The sequence below is a fragment of the Hakea prostrata genome, chromosome 5 (genome assembly GCF_041222555.1).
Source record: "Hakea prostrata isolate BN-2017 chromosome 5, UWA_Hpros_2, whole genome shotgun sequence".
Lineage (NCBI taxonomy): Eukaryota > Viridiplantae > Streptophyta > Magnoliopsida > Proteales > Proteaceae > Hakea > Hakea prostrata.
This window is the reverse complement of record NC_142604.1, coordinates 29,942,927-29,959,413: the sequence shown is the minus strand read 5'-3', so window position 1 is coordinate 29,959,413 and position 16,487 is coordinate 29,942,927. Positions and strand designations below refer to the sequence as shown.

At 42.4% G+C, this 16,487-nt stretch overlaps 1 protein-coding gene across 1 annotated transcript; it reads right to left on the bottom strand.

The window, feature by feature from the left end:
• Positions 1-898: 898 nt before the first annotated feature.
• LOC149015799 (uncharacterized) lies at positions 899-2,031 on the bottom strand. Its single transcript, XM_089156594.1, has 2 exons — positions 1,924-2,031; positions 899-1,324 (listed from the first exon to the last, which is right to left on the bottom strand). Exons 1-2 carry the CDS (start codon positions 2,029-2,031, stop codon positions 899-901), a joined length of 534 nt encoding a protein of 177 aa, XP_089012720.1.
• Between the last annotated feature and the right edge of the window lie 14,456 nt (positions 2,032-16,487).

Genomic DNA, 16,487 nt, shown 5'->3' with positions numbered 1-16,487 from the left:
CTGGCTACTTGAGCTTGACTTACAGAAAGTCGGGACCACCCTCGGAAGGAATGATTCTCGATTAAGCTAGCATGATCGTGCCTCCAAAGGTAGCCTTGGAAGGCTAGCTACTTGAGCCTGACTTACGGAAAGTCGGGACCACCCTCGGAAGGAATGATCCTTGATTAAGCTAGCATGACCGTGCCTCGAAAGGTTGCCTCGGAATGCTGGTTACTTGAGCTTGACTTTGGAAAGTCGAGACCACCCTCCGAAGGAATGATCCGTGATCGGCTCCGGAAAGCATGACCAAGCCTCGGAAGGCTGGCTACTTGAGCCTGACTTTGGAAAGTCAGGACCACCCTCGGAAGGAATGATCTGTGATCAACTTCGGAAAGCATGACCAGGCCTCGGAAGGTTGGCTACTTGAGCCCGACTTGAAAAGTCGGGACCACCCTTGGAAGGAATGATCCGTGATCGGCTTCGGAAAGCATGACCAGGCCTCGGAAGGCTAGCTACTTGAGCCTGACTTCGGAAAGTCGGGACCACCCTCGGAAGGAATGATCCATGGTCAGCTAGCATAATTAGGCCTCGGAAGGCTGGCTTACAAGAGCATGACTTCGGAAAACCACGGGATCACCCTCGGAAGGAATGATTCTCGGATCGGCTTTGGAAAGCATGATCGGAAGACCGGTTCAATGAAAAAGACTTTTTGCGCAATTTGAAGAAGATTCTTTAATTGATAATAGGTGATAGACATAAATCCTTCAAAAATATCATGAAAATTCTGCTCCCTTTCTATTGATAATACTTCTTGAGGTGAACTACATTCCATGGTCGCCTCAAACAGCTTCCATGAATATCTTTGAGCCAATATGTGTTTTTGCTTACAACCTTTGTTATCACATATGGTCCTTCCCGGTTATGCGGAGAGCTTTCCACAATTTCTTGGGTCTGATGCTGATTTTTTCCTCAAGACCAAGTCTCTAACCTTAAAAGATTTAGGCCTGACATGAGCATTGTAGTATGATGTTGTCCTCCTCTGGTACTTTATATTTCGATACAGAGCCTTCTCCCTAACTTCGTCCAAAAACTCTAGATTCACCCTCAGTCCTTCTTCATTGGTTGCTAGATCAAACTTTTCTGATCTGTCTGACCCAACCATCACCTCTACTGGAGCCAAGGCCTCTGATCTGTAAGCCAATTTAAAAGGTGTTTCCCCTGTTGGTGTTCTGACCGTAGTTCTGTATGCCCATAACACATGAGGCAATACATCGACCCATTGACTGTTTGCTTCATCTAATCTTCTTTTGATTCCCTGTAAAAGAGTTCTATTAGTTATCTCAATCTGCCCATTGCATTAAGGATAAGCCACAAAAGAATTTTTGTACTCGATGTGGTAGTTTGCGCAAAATTCTTTGAACCTTTCATTGTCAAACTAAGTTTCGTGATCTATTAATAAAACCTTTGGCAGACCATATCTAAAAATGATCTTATTTCTGAAAAACTTCTCAATTTGATTTGTTGTGGTTGTGGCCAAAGCCTCTGCCTCCACCCATTTTGTAAAATAATCAATTGCAGCTATCACAAATTTTCTTCCTCCAGATGCAACAGGAAATGGATCAAGCAAATCCATCCCCCACATCGCAAACAGAATGGGATTGAGAATTGAAGTCAACTGTTCTGTTGGTTGCTTCTAGATTGAAGCATGAATTTGGCACCGATGGCATTTTCTTACGTATTCGGTTGCTTGAGCTTGCATCGTGGCCAATAGAATCCTTGTCTCAAAATTTTATAGGCTAAGGCTCTTTCACCTAGATGACTCCCACAGATCCCTTCATGGACCTCTGCTAAAGCATACTGTGTGTCGGATGGCCCTAAACACTTCAAAAGTGGCCCAAAAATTGTTCTTTTATACAACAGTTCATTCTGTAGAATAAACTTTACAGCTCTTCTTTGCAACGTTCTAGCCTCTTCTTTATCCTCAAGGAGAAAATCCTCTTTAAGGTACTGTATAATAGGATCAATCCAAGACACATCCATATCAATTTCCATTATTTATGGCTCCAAATATGCTGGAATATCTAGCTCTTCGATCTATAGAGCTGTGGTAGAGAAGTAAATTTTGCGGATGCTAATTTCGCAAGAGAATCTACCATTGTGTTCTGATTTCTGGGTATCCTCATAATTGAGAATTGTGGGAACCACCCTTTGTAATCTAGCGCCTTCTTAAGATAATTGATTGTAAAACCTAGCCCTAACCTTGACCTAGAAACCTTGTTATTTGTAGGTCCAGTGACCCGAAGTAAAGTAAGAAGTCAGCTTTGGGCCATCCCGGTGGAGGACTTGGTGTCCGGCTTTGAATCCATGAGAGTTGATGATGAAGTTCTATTTATGGAAACTGAATCTTGATGAAGATCGGATTAGTTGATGGACTTGGAGTGCTCTCTATCATGGTTTGAAGGCATTTCTACCTATTAGGTAAGTCACTTGATATGTGTGCAAAACCCCTTTAGGATTGGATTTGATCCGGGTCTTCAATTCCCTGTTTTGGAATTCTTTGTCATGCATTGGTCGATCGATTGGTCGACTGGACCAGTCGACCAATCCACTCGACCAATGAGTGCTGTCTTTGGCAATTAGGTCTTGTTTGCTCTATTTAAGTCCAATCTCGAGTCTACTTCGTATTTTCTGCCTCCAAACTCTTTGGAACAAACCAAAGACCTCTGCAAGTCATCTCCCTTGCATCCTTGGTGATTTTCTTGACGGATCTTCGTCAAAACTCTTCCTTTTGCATCAAAGGTATGTCTACACTCTCTTCTTCTCCTCCATCTCTGTTTTTCTTTCCTTTTTGAGTTGAGACAGTGAGGAGATGCTGCATTCTCTGTTGCAAACATCTCTGGACTTGTCTCTCATGATCTTCCTAAGGATTAATGGCTAATGCAATGATCTTAACCATGATCATTGCAAGCTTTTGAAGGATTCATGATCAAATCATGATCTTGTCTTTGTTTATATTTTGATTTGAATTCTGATCTTCTTGGATCTACTATATTGATCATGTTAGTAGTCAATTGCTGTGTTTTCTTTTCATGATCCATGATCTATCAATCTATAGTTGTTTCTCTTCTACCATACCATGTTTTCTTCATGAATCATGATAATTACATATATGGTAGGTTTTGTTTCCTTATTTAGATTTATGCTCTTAGGTCTATTTTCTTGAAGATCTAAGTATGCCTTTCATGATACCTTTACCTGAATCAATGATTCATTCTCCTATTGTTCTTGTCTTTGATTTCTATCTTGAATTCTTCAAGAGCCATGATTGATCTAATTATGGTAACTTTTTGTTTCCTAATTTGGATCTTGATGACTTGATTTGATTAGTGTTTTGAGATCCCCTATATGTTAGGATACTACTAATGTAGTTTACCCCTTGATTAGTACCCTTTTGAACCACCAAATTCGGATTTTATATCTCAAAACTCTGATTTTATAGGCTCTGTATCTTGCATTGGTCGATCTGATTGGTCGACTAGACCGATCGACCAATCCACTCGACCAATGAGTACAGCAACTCAGAATTGGTCTGTTGTGGATGTTTTGGTATCTTTTCTGTTAGGGATCTTTCCTAATATGTTGTATACTCTTGTTTAGGACCTTCTTCTCAAGTTTGTCAAGATCTTACTTGATTTCTTAGGATTCCTTTGCGAGTTATAAAAGGTAAGGATGGTTACTTCTTTAACAACATAAATTGCATATCTTAGTTTCTATATTTGAATCTTGTTAAGTTATTTATTTAATTAGATTCTTATAATGTTATACTACTTGTGGTACTTGTCTTGATATCGGTAGCATTACTTATTTATATTGAATTGACTCATGTATGATTTACTTACCAGTTATATACAAATTGATTGTAATTATTGATTTCTTTTCATATATGAAGTTACCATATATGTGATGATATGAATTGGTGCATGTGTATGCTTAAGTATGGTTTGGAAAGGAGAGGTGTCCTTTTGACACTTCTGTCCTTGGACTACTACGGGAATATTATGGGATGTTTCCGGAGATGCCCTCTGGACACCTTCCTAAACTGTTGGATGACATATCTAGGATTGTCTAGTAGTGTTTGGCTAGGATGTCCCGTTATGTCAGACCCTAATCGGAGGGGTATTGAGACCGAACGACCCGTGGTAGCAATGGGGATTCATGGGCGCTCAAGACCGGTAACCAACCCGTGAGAGGACAGGAATCACATAGTGGGGGCCATTTATTGGAGGGTTGCATATGGATAGACTTGGGCTCACGGCCGCTCAAGACCGGTAACCAACCCGTGAGGGGACGTGAGAGCTTCCCGTTTACCATATGTGGATGACCAGTAGGGTTGATGAGTCCGTAGTCAAGGACTATGAGGACTCTAGTGTGAAGGATACCGGAAAGGATTGTCAGGGACGAGGAATGGACGTATCTGGATCTGACTTGATGTAACTAAGTAGAAGACTTGCATTTGGCTAGGCTTTACCCTGACATGTGCCGGTACTTAGACCAATGGTGATGTGAGAGAGTGGTGACCTATACCCCCAGCCATGGAATGCCCCGAGGGATGCCGGACCCATTACCAACTGATGATGAGTGATTGAGACCTTCCTAAAGAAGTATGGTGCTATGACTTAAAGCATGTCTGCCAATAGAGACCAGCATATGTAGAGTTAGATTCATACATTCATTTTTTGTCTCATACCATATTGCATTTATGTTTGTTCTGAAATCCTGCCATTTATGTTATTATGGATTTAACTGCCTTACTGAGTTTCTTTGAAACTCATTCCTTTATTGTACAATGTTTGTTAGACTATTCTACAGGTACTGAATATCATGACGGCCCCTATGAAGAAGCGCAAGGAGAAGAGGCATATCTCCAGGAAGGTGATTGCGGTTACAACAATTACACTGAAGATCCCGCGAGTGATTATGCTCCGTACGATGCTTAGTCCGACCATAGAGTGGAAGCGCCCTTGTGCCGTTTATGAGATTTACACTTATAGGGATGTTGTCTATAAAGTAGAGAACAATTTAGTTACCCATTGTACCTGCTACTGGGATTAGATTCTGTCTTGCTTATTCTCTTTTAGAACTACTTTTCCGCTGGTTGTAGAGTGGGATTTCGCCTCACTTTACTTATCCGTTTTAGACACTCTGATTTTATCTAGTACTCTGATTTATATATGATTCATTCTTTCCTTATTTGGATCTATGGTTTATCTTCCGCACTTTTATTGTTATTGTTCATGATTATGTTATTGTTTATGTGGGAGGTTGATTACTCGATACCTGATCTTCGGGCTGTGGATCACACTCTCGGGTATGCCAGATAGGGTATCGGCTGGGAGGATGTGACAGATTGGTATCAGAGCCCAAGGTTCGAGGAAATCCTAACCACAAAAGACAATAACTGAACATTCCTGAGTCATTGATCTGAAATGACTCCTCTACTCATAGAAGTGAATAATAGAACACTTGGATTAGAAACTTAACCTATGAAGCATAACGAACATTTCCGAATAACATACCATAATTATACTTAAACAAATGTCACTAATGCAAATAGAAGAAAGGTGCATAATATACAATAATTAAGTGAAACAAAATGAGCTTCATTAATTTCAAAAGCTTTTACAACGATTACATCTGAAATGCATAAATGAAAATCCTAGGGTATAGTCTATCTAGGTGATCTTCTCCGATCTCTCGTATGCTCGAACTCCTCCGCTAGCTGAGTCACCCGATGCTCTATCCTATCCCGTCGTGACTCCATCCTCTCATACATCTGCTCTGTCCGACCTCCATCCTCTCTAGCATGGAAGTCATCGATCTCATCCTGTGCCCCAAGATCCGAAGTCTCCGGAACCGCATGTGAAGGGCCACTGCCTCGAAGTGCGATGAAGGAAACTCGTGATGCACCGGCTCAGCCTCGTGCATCTCTCGTATCATCTCCGGCCTGATCATCACTATCGGGACCGATATCCTCTCCTCCATCCCTCGACTCCTGATCCTCATCCTCTCGACTCCTCATCATCCTCACCCTCCGGACCGGGAGATCTCTCGATCGCTGCAGTCTCATCGACGAATGGTCCGAGTCCCGATGACGTATCCCCGTGGAACCAGTGTCCACTAGTGTATCCTCGAAACTCACCCCGAAATGCCGAAGATCAAGGTCGGTAGCCTCCCATAGCAAAGGTTCCGCATGCTAGGCCGCAGAACCAAGTCCAAGCATGACCTGCTGAATGATGTAGGAGAGATTGATCTCGAAGCCCATGTAGATGCGGTAGATGACTAAGGCCTCCATCACCGTGACCCGATGGTGATGTCCGGCCTTGGGCATAATGTTTCGGCCGACTATGCGACCGATAATCCTTGCAGAATCCGTCATCCGTCCGCTGGTCCACGGAGTGAAGCATCGACGACTATCCCATAGCGTAGAGCATATCTCACGAAGCTCGTACGGCATCGGATGGCTGTCCAAATCTGCTCCTCGCAGTATCCACACACACCGCTTGTGGATAGTAAGGAACCCGGAAGATCCGAGCCGGTGCACGGGTGGAAAAGCGAATCTGAGTCCGAAAGACCCTACTCCTTAGGACAAGTCTAAGTGGATGTCCTTGACCTCGAGCCTCCTCTGTGTAGGTTAGGTTGCTGAAGAACAACCTCACTAGCTCTGGGTATACCGGCAGATCCTCGGTGAAGAGATGAGTCCACTGCAATGTGTCGAATCTCTGCCGAATCCTAAAGACTCTGAGCTGGCGTAGGTGAAGTAGACGTCCCAACTCGATGTTACAGTAACTAAAGTAGGCCTCGTACAAAAACTCGGCCTGAGGTGTGTCGAACATGTCCGGTCTCCGAACCTCCTGTCTAGGCTCTGAAGGAACCTGACCTCTGCCCCTAAGTGCCCCTACAATGCGACCACAACCTCTACCTCGTCCTCGCCCTCCCCTCTGCATAGTGTGTATCTGTGAAAGAGACAAGAGACATTTCCAGTTAGTGCTACTTTAAGATTTGAGCCAAAAGGGTATTTTCGTAATTTTTTGGAAAATTTCAAATTTGGGGGAAATTTGATTTGAACATACTAGCATGTGCGCAATACTTGGAATTTCATGTCTATGAAGTTTGTTTGAAGAAAATCGATCGAAAACTTGAATTAAAGCGAAAAATTCAGCAAGAAGGAAAATTTGGGGATTTTGCAATTTAGGTCAAAATTGGATTTTTGAAAAGTTGAAATTGGTTAAATCAAATTTTATGGACCTATCTACAATATCATCTTGAGCATGTAGCATTTGATTTCGTGCGAAAATCTCAAGCGGTTTGAGAGAAAACGAAAATTTTCTAAAGATAACGATTTCGGTATGAAAACGTTGCGAGATGAACACCTATATGTTAGAACTTGTTGTCTATGCATGGCATTGTGTTTAAAACCTAGGGAATATGTTTCTAAGTATTCCTAAGCATGATTTCTAGCATTGGATACAAGCAAAGCATGGTTTTGTTTGAAATGCAAGCATGAGAAGATGAAAATGGAAGAAAGAATGAGAGATTTACCTTGTTTGTGATGATTGTGTGTTGATGTGTTGTTGTTGAAGCACCAAAACACCTCAAGAACACTTGTGAGAACCTTTGGAGACTTTCCCTAGAGCTATCTCACCTTTGGAAGAGGATAGAATGAAGTTGGAATGTGGAAATGAGGCTTATAATGCGAATTTTCGCATTTGTCATCGCATTGGTCGACTCATTGGTCGACTGGGTCGATCGACCAATCACTCGACCAATGGTCACAGAGACCTCTTTTGCTGTTGAATTTTTGAAAAATGTGATTTTTGCCTTATGGATTATTGTTTGATGACTATATGGATATATTTGAGCATGATTTAAGTTTTCAAATCATTTGGACTTGTGGTTTATGTTGAAACTTCGAAATTCGGTATTTTGATGTTCTCGGTTTTTGCGAGAATGGTTACTCCGAGAAGTGGGCGTGGTGAATCCAAGTGGTCAAGGAGGTGGTGAAATACCTCGGGGGAGGTGGTGAAATACCTCATGGAGGTGGTGAGATACCTAATGTTGATCAGGGTACCCATGAGATACCCGGTGCCCCGAATGTTGGAAGCTTTCGTGATATTGCCAATATTATGGGCAATATGATGCAGCAGCAAGTAGCTCAGTTCAACCAGATGTTGGTGGGTTTCATGACTCTGCATAATGAGACTCTAGCTGGTGCTAATGTGAATCCTCATGCCGCATCCTGAATGCGGGAGGTTTAGCTGGAACTCCTCATACTCCTTTGATGGAGAGTTTTCTGAAGATGCAAGTACCCATTTTCACCGGAGTTACCAAGGACCCCTTGTTTCCTAAAAAGTGGCTTCGTGAGTTGGAGAAGGCTTTCCGACATCCGCAATGCTCGGAAGCTCGGAAGATTCTGTTTGCTTTGAACATAAGTTGCAACAAGAAGCCGATGCATGGTGGATCTCCACTCGGCCTGTTTTGGAAGGTTTGCATGCAGGAGTTGTAACTTGGGAGTTGTTCAAAGAGGCTTTTTGTATGAATTATTTCCCCGAGGCGGTGAAGGATGCGAAGGAAGCTGAGTTTATGGTTCTCACACAAGGATCTCCCGTCCGTGTTGGAATACAAACAGAAGTTTGAGGAGCTTCATTTCTTTGCTCCAGATTCTCTCGAAGGTCGATCTCGCCAAAGCGAAGAAGTTCTTCAAAGGACTGCGCCCGCCATTAAAGCTTACCTCACGGTCCAGCCTATAGTGAGCTATGCTCAAGTGGTGCGGGAACTCGAAGAAGTTGGAAGAAACAGAGAAGGAAAGTGCACGTGTGCAAAAGCCCCGGCAGCCAAGGAACCCCGGGTTGGTGGATCGTAATGATCGGCGTTTTGTGAGACCTACACCCTACCCTACTCCTACCTTTCAGCCTAAGAGTGTAGGTCGGAACTCGGGTTTTCAGCAGCCCGGCCGGTTTAGACAAGATGGCGGAAACCGACCACCAGTGAGTGCAAGTGCTAGGCCTTTTGTTCGAAGCCCTCTGTTGCAGCTACCTCCCAGTTAGACCCAAAGCAATCCTATTTGCTTTTACCGCAAGCAAGCTGGTCATTTCGCTCGTGCACTGTCCGAAGCGGCCTGTCCAAAGAGCCTGCTCCGGTGGTGAAGAATGCTCCTACTCCTCCCTCCGGTAGAGTGTTCAGTATTTCCAGTCTTTGAGCGGGATCCAAGCCATGAAGTGATTACAGGTACATTGTTAGTTGCTTCTATTTCCGCATTTGTCTTATTTGATACGGGTGCATCTCATTCGTTCATGTCATCTCGCATTCATCAAGAAGACCGACCTAATCCCGAGAAGTTTTCTAGTTGTTTATTGATTAGTACACCTACTGGTCCTGTTGTGAAACTAGATAAGGGGTTATCTAAATGTCCTGTGTTGATTGGTGAGAAGAACTTGGAAGCCAATTTTGTAATTCTTGATATGAAGGACTTCGATGTTATTTTGGGAATTGATTGGTTAACAGCCCACAAAGCTGTGTTTCTTTGTTCCTCAAAGAAGATTCAGTTCCATATTTGTGGAAGTCCGGTCTTAGAATTTCATGGTGAGAAGAGAAGGGTTTGTAAGAAGGTGTTGTCTCAGACCGATCCAAGTCTATGCCCTAGTGGATGATGCTTCATCGCGAAGGCAAGGGTAAAGTGGAGAAAAGAGTCGATGAAGTCGGGGTTGTCTCGTGACTTTGTTGATGTCTTCCCGATGATCTATCGGGAGTGCCTCCGAGCCCGGGATGTCGAGTTTTCTATTGATCTCGTCCCCGGTGCCGCTCCGGTATCTAAAGCTCCATATAGGATGGCTCCTACCGAGTTGAAAGAGTTGCAAAATCAGTTGAATGAGCTCATTGATAGAGGTTTCGTACAACCTAGTGTATCACCTTGGGGAGCTCCGGTCTTGTTTGTCAAGAAGAAAGACGGTAGTATGCGCCTGTGCATCGACTACCGTGAGTTGAATAAGCTGACTATCAAGAATAGATACCCGCTGCCCAGAATAGATGATCTCTTCGATCAGTTAAAGGGTGCAGTTGTGTTCTCAAAGATTGACTTAAGATCCGGATATCACCAATTGAAAGTGAAGTCTAGTGATATCTTCAAGACAGCTTTCCGAACACGGTATGGTCACTACGAGTTTAGGGTCATGCCCTTCGGATTGACCAATGCTCTGCGGTGTTCATGGACCTCATGAACCGAGTATTTCACGATGTGCTTGATAAGTTTGTGATTGTGTTCATCGACGACATCTTGATCTATTCGAAGAGCGAAGAAGAACATGCGAGCCATCTAAGTTTCACTTTGCAAAGGTTGCGAGAAAAGAAGTTGTATGCTAAGTTTAGCAAGTGTGATTTCTGGCTTAAGAGAGTAGTATTCCTTGGCCATGTGGTTTCAGCCGAAGGTATTCGTGTCGATCCTGAAAAGGTTCAAGCTGTGGCTGATTGGGAAAGACCGAAGTCGGTAACGGAAATAAGAAGTTTTCTTGGATTGGCGGGTTACTACAGAAGGTTTATTGAGAATTTTTCTCGGTTGGCTGCTCCTATGACTAAGTTGACCAGAAAGAAGAAAAGTTTGTTTGGTCCGACGCCTGTGAGAAGAATTTCCAAGAGTTGAAAAATAGATTGACAAGTGCCCCGGTTTTGACTATACCGATAGTTCCGGTGGTATGACGAGTTTATACCGATGTGTCAAAGATTGGATTGGGTTGCGATCGATGCAACATGGCAAGGTCGTAGCCTATGCTTCTCGGCAATTGAAATATTATGAGCGGAATTACCCCACTCACGATCTAGAACTTGCCGCTGTTGTCTTTGCTTTGAAGATTTGGAGACATTACCTCTACGGTGAGAAGATTGCCATTTTCACGGATCATAAGAGTTTGAAATACTTCTTCACCCAAAAGGAGTTGAACATGAGACAAAGGAGATGGTTGGAACTAGTCTCGATTATGATTGTGATATTCGAGATCACCCCTGGGAAGGCAAACGTTGTTGCTAATGCTCTTAGTAGGAAGAACCAAAAGAAGACTTTGGATTTGAATGCTTTGAGTTTACCATTGTGGTCTTCTATTGAGAGTTTTGATTTGGAAATTGTCCCCGAGAATTCTGATTTTATTCTTGTCGCCATGACGGCAAGATCTGGTCTTAGAGATAAGATTGTTGCTCTCGCAGAGTTCGACCAAGAACTTTTGATCAAAGTTGAGAAGATTTCTTCGAATCCCGAGTCGGACCCCGACTTTGGTATATCCATGGATGGTGCTTTATTGTTTAGAGGAAGACTGTGCGTGCACTGCAAACGAGGAAATTAAGAAGGAAATATTGAAGGAAGCACACCGGTCGGTCTTTACTATACACCGGGAAGCACCAAGATGTACTAGGACTTGAAGGAACATTTGTGGTGGTTTGGTCTGAAGGCTGATGTTGATGATTTTGTTGCCAAGTGTGAGACTTGCCAACGTGTGAAAGCCGTTCGACAACCCCCATCTGGATTACTTCAACCTCTTCCTATTCCTAGTTGGAAGTGGGAGGATATCTCTATGGACTTTGTGACTAGCTTGCCTCGGACAAGTAAAGGCAATGACACCGTGTGGGTGATTGTTGATAGGTTGACCAAATCAGCCCACTTCATTCCTATGAAGATCACTCATACTCGGATAAGCTAGCAAGGCTTTACGTGGATAATGTGGTTCGCCCGCATGGTGTGCCATTGAGTATTGTTTCCGATCGTGATCCTAGGTTCACCTCAAGGTTTTGGAATAGTTTGCGAAGGCCTTGGGAACCCAATTGAACTTGAGTATAGCTCATCATCCACGGCCGATGGACAATCTGAGCGGACAATTCAGACATTGGAAGACATGCTCAGATCTTGTGTGGTGGATATGGGTGGTAATTGGGATGAACACCTAGCTTTGGTTGAGTTTGCCTATAACAACAGTTATCAAGCAACAATAGGCATGGCTCCATCCAAGGCTTTGTATGGCAGTACTTGTAGGACACCTTTGTACTGGATCGAGACAGTGAAAGAAAAGTCTTTGGTCCCGAGATGATTGAAGCTACGAGTGCTATGGTAGATATGATAAGAGAAAGGATTAAGTCTCGCCAGTCAAGACATAAATCTTATGCTAATAAGAGAAGGACCGATTTGGAATTTCAAGTTGGAGAGAAAGTTTTTCTGAAGGTTTCACCAATGAAGGGTGTGATGAGATTTAATGTTAAGGGAAAGCTTAGCCCTCGTTTCATTGGACCTTTCGAGATTTTGGAAAAGGTTGGACCTGTTGCGTATCGATTAGCATTACCTCCGCCTCTTGCTGGTGTTCACAATGTGTTTCATATTTCGATGCTCCGGAAATACATAGAGAATCCGGAACACATTTTGCAGCAAGCACCTGAAGGACTTAGTGCTGATTTGACCTACGATGAAGAACCGACCGAAATCTTGGATAAGAAGGACAAGCAAGCTGCGGAATCGCACCATTCCTTTGGTGAAGATTCGGTGGAAGAACCATACCCCTGAAGAAGCTTCTTGGGAGAAGGAAGAAGACATGAAGGAGAAGTTTCCTTACCTCTTTGGAAGCATAGGTACGCTTTCAATTTCGAGGACGAAATTTCTTTAAGGGGGGGAGAATGTGAATCCCAGCCCTGACCCTAATCTGGAAACTTTGTTATTTGTAGGTCCAGTGACCCAAAGTAAGGCAAGAAGTCATCTTTGGGCCATTTCTGTTGAAGACCTGATGGCTGGATTGGAATCCATGAGTGTTGATGCTAGTGTCCCAATGGTGGAAACTGCACCCGGATGAAGATTGGATTAGTTGATGGTCTTGGAGTGGTCTCGCATTGATTCAAAGGCATTTCTAACTCCTAGGTATGTCACTCTAGGTGTGTGCAAAACCCCTTGATGTTTGGACTTGATCTGAGCCTTCAATTCCCTGTTTTGAAGTTGTTGTCTTGATTGGTCGACTCATTGGTCGATTGGACCAATCGACCAATTGATTCTGCTTTTGAAATTTGAATCCTGTCTCTTCTATTTAAGTCTAATCTCGGGAATACTCCGCCTCCTCTGCCTCCTAAGCCTCTGGAACGAGTTAGAACCCTAACCTAACCCATTCCCTTGCATTCTTTGGTGATTTCTCGCAAAGACTTGAAGAATTCTTCATCTTCCTTCGGCAAAGGTATGATTTCACTCACTCTCTCTTCTATCTCTGATTTCTTTCTTTTATTCTATTCTTCATTGAGATCGGAAAGATGATGAAGCATTCTTGTAATCATCAATTCTCTGATATCACCATATTCTTTAAGACTCATGATCATCATCATGATCTTAAACCCTGCCTGTTGAATTCTTGAAAACCTAACCCTAATCCTTTGAAACCCTAATCTGTGTGATTGTCTGGAGAACTTTTGGTAACCTACCTTGTGAAAGGGAAATCCTTTTTGGGTGACATTATGTTAACCTAAAACTTAATCATCTATATTCTCCTGTTTTGATTTGTCTTTGTTCATCCAGATCTCACAATTATTTTCCGAGGGAACCAAAAAGGGTGAAACCCTAATTTTCTTGGATCAAACCCAGGAACCCCCTTGTTGATCATGTTAACCCAATTATTATGTTTTCTTTACTAGATCTGAAATCTTTCATATCCTAGTTCGTTATCTTTAATTTTTCTATTTTTCCCTCCTAACCTATGTTCAACCTAATTAGGTTAACCTCATGATTTCTAGGTTGTAACTTGAGAACTTGTTTTGATATCCTCTATACCCTAGAATACTACCATGATAATTCCCCTCTGATTTGTATCCTTTTGAACCATCGAATTCGGTTCTGGATTCTCAAAATTCGGATTCTTGTAGGCCACTATCTGCATTGGTCGACTCATTGGTCGACTGGTCCAGCAGACCAATCAATCGAACAATGAGTACAGCAACCTCAATCTTGGTCTGTTTCGATTGATTTATGATCTTTTCCTTTATGCATCTTTCCTAACATGTTGTGTGCACTTGTTTAGGACTGTCTTCTCGAGGTTTTGTCAAGATCATACTTGATTCTTTTAGTTTCTATTCGAGTTAGAAGGTAAGGACAGTTAATTCCTTAACTACATAGATTGCTTGTTCTCTGGTTTCTACTTTATGAAACTATGAGATTACCTACTATTATTGTATTTTAATTTTGATCTCCTACTGTGGGAACAGTAGCACTTGTTTATATCATCTTTTTCATTATTTATGTTATATGAATTACTTATTACGACTTAATCGATGTCGCTTTTACATTCTCTTTTATATGATGAACTACTTTGGTTGTGTATGTTATGACTGATCCGAGAATGTGTTTGATTAAGTTTGGTTTGGGATTGGGAGGTGTCCTTTTGACACTACTGTCCTTGGACATTATTGGAAATAGTATGGGATGTTTCGGGGTTGCCCATCGACGCTTTCCCGAATCAATGGTTGACATACCTAGGGATGTCTAGCAGTGTTTGGTTAGGATATACCCCTGTTATATCAGACTTGATTCGAAAGGGTATTGAGACCGAACGACCCGTGGTAGCAATGGGGACTCACGAGCACTCAAGACCGGTGAGTTATATCCGTGAGAGGACGGGAATCACATTGTGGGGGCCATTTATTGGAGGGTTGCATATGGCTGGACTTGGGCTCATGGGTGCTCGAGACCGGTGAGTTATATCCGTGAGAGGACATGAGAGCTTCCCGTTTACCATATGTGGATAACCAATAGGGTTGATGAGTCCGGTGAGTAATATCCGTGACTCTACTGTGAAGGATACCGGAAAGGATCCCGAGAGGGGAGGAATGGAAGTATCTGGAACTAACTTGATGTAACTGACTAGATGACTTGCATTGGGCTAAGCTTTTCCTTGACATGCGCCGGTACTTATGCCAAATGGTTGTGAGAGAGTGTGTTGACCTAACCCCCTACCATGGTTTGTCCAAGAGGGATGCCCGAACCCACTACCAGCAGGAGCCGTATGCGTGACCTACCCAAAGAAGTGCGGTGCTATGACTTAAAGCATGTCTGCCATAGAGACCAGCATACATAGAGTTAGATGCATTCACACTTTATCTGTTTCATACTGCATTGCATCATGTTATGTTTTGCCACATGTTATCTATGATGTTATGGATTAACTACCTTTGCGAGTTTCTTTGAAACTCATTCTTTTTGTATATTTCTTTTTGTTAGATTATCCTGCAGATATAGATTATCATGACGAGCAGTACAGCGAAGCACAAGTTGATGAAGCGTATTACACGCAAAGTGCTGGCAACAATCAAGATTACTTTGATGATTCCCCGGCGGATCAAGCTGCGCACTACTTTTGAGAACTGCATAGAGTTAGAACGGATTCATTGTATTGACGAAGTCCATACTTATGAAGACGTTATCTTTAAACTTGAAGACGCTTGATCTTAGTTTATTTCTTAGTACATTTGTTTCAGTTGTAATTCCTTTTGATTTTCATACTACGTTCCGCTATTTTTGGTGAAGTGAGTTTCCGCCTCACTTTACTCCTTTTTGATATCATTAGATATCCGGTATCTTTCCGCACTTTGATTATCTTGATTATTCATTTTTGTTTTGAACCTCGTTTATAATATTAAAACTTGATTTATTTCTGTTTATGATTATGTTATTGTATATGTGGGAGGATGATTTCCTCGATACTTGATCTTCGGGGCTGTGGATCACACTCTCGGGTATGCCAGTTAGGGTACCGGCTGGGAGGATGTGACAGGTTACCGGTCTTGAGCGCCCACAAATCCACACTACTACCACGGGTCGTTCGGTCTCAATGCCCTTCCGATTCGGGTCTGATATGACAGGGACATCCTAGCCAAACACCACTAGACAAGTCCTATATATGTCATCCAATAACCCAGGAAAGCGTCAATGGACATCTTCGGAGAACATCCCATACTATTCCCTCCGATGTCCAAGGACAGAAGCACCAGTAGGGTACTCCTCAATCCCAAGTTATACTTAAGCAATCACATGCCCAAGTCCATCATATCAATTCACAAGATACAACATCATAGTAAACATTCTATTCATAACATTGAAAAAATTCATCATATATTGAAATTGATAGACATAATAAGGCATTGTAATAAAACTAATGTAAATACAATGCTACTGTTATAAGACATGTGTAGCAAGTCTAAAATGATAAGAACATGAGATAGAGACTATGTTCACTAGGTTAGGAATATCAAGTCAAAATCATACATCCTAAGTAGATGTAGCGATAACCATCCTTACCTTGAGTTGGAGAAGAAGATGGTCCAAGATCACAAGCAAGTGGCCCAATTATTCTTAAAACCCTAAACAAACATATAGGATTAGAGAAGAAATCAGAACAATCGAAGATCGAACAAATCAAAACTAGGCAAAAGTTCTTTGACAACAACTCGTT

What these genes read in the sequence shown, in the direction of transcription:
- LOC149015799 (XM_089156594.1), bottom strand. Translation starts at nt 2,031, where the DNA reads ATGGAAATTGATATGGATGTGTCTTGGATTGATCCTATTATACAGTAC. An exon ending in GAACGTTGCAAAGAAGAGCT is followed by an intron (nt 1,325 to 1,923) that starts GTAAAGTTTATT and finishes TGCAATGGGCAG; the next exon opens with ATTGAGATAACTAATAGAAC.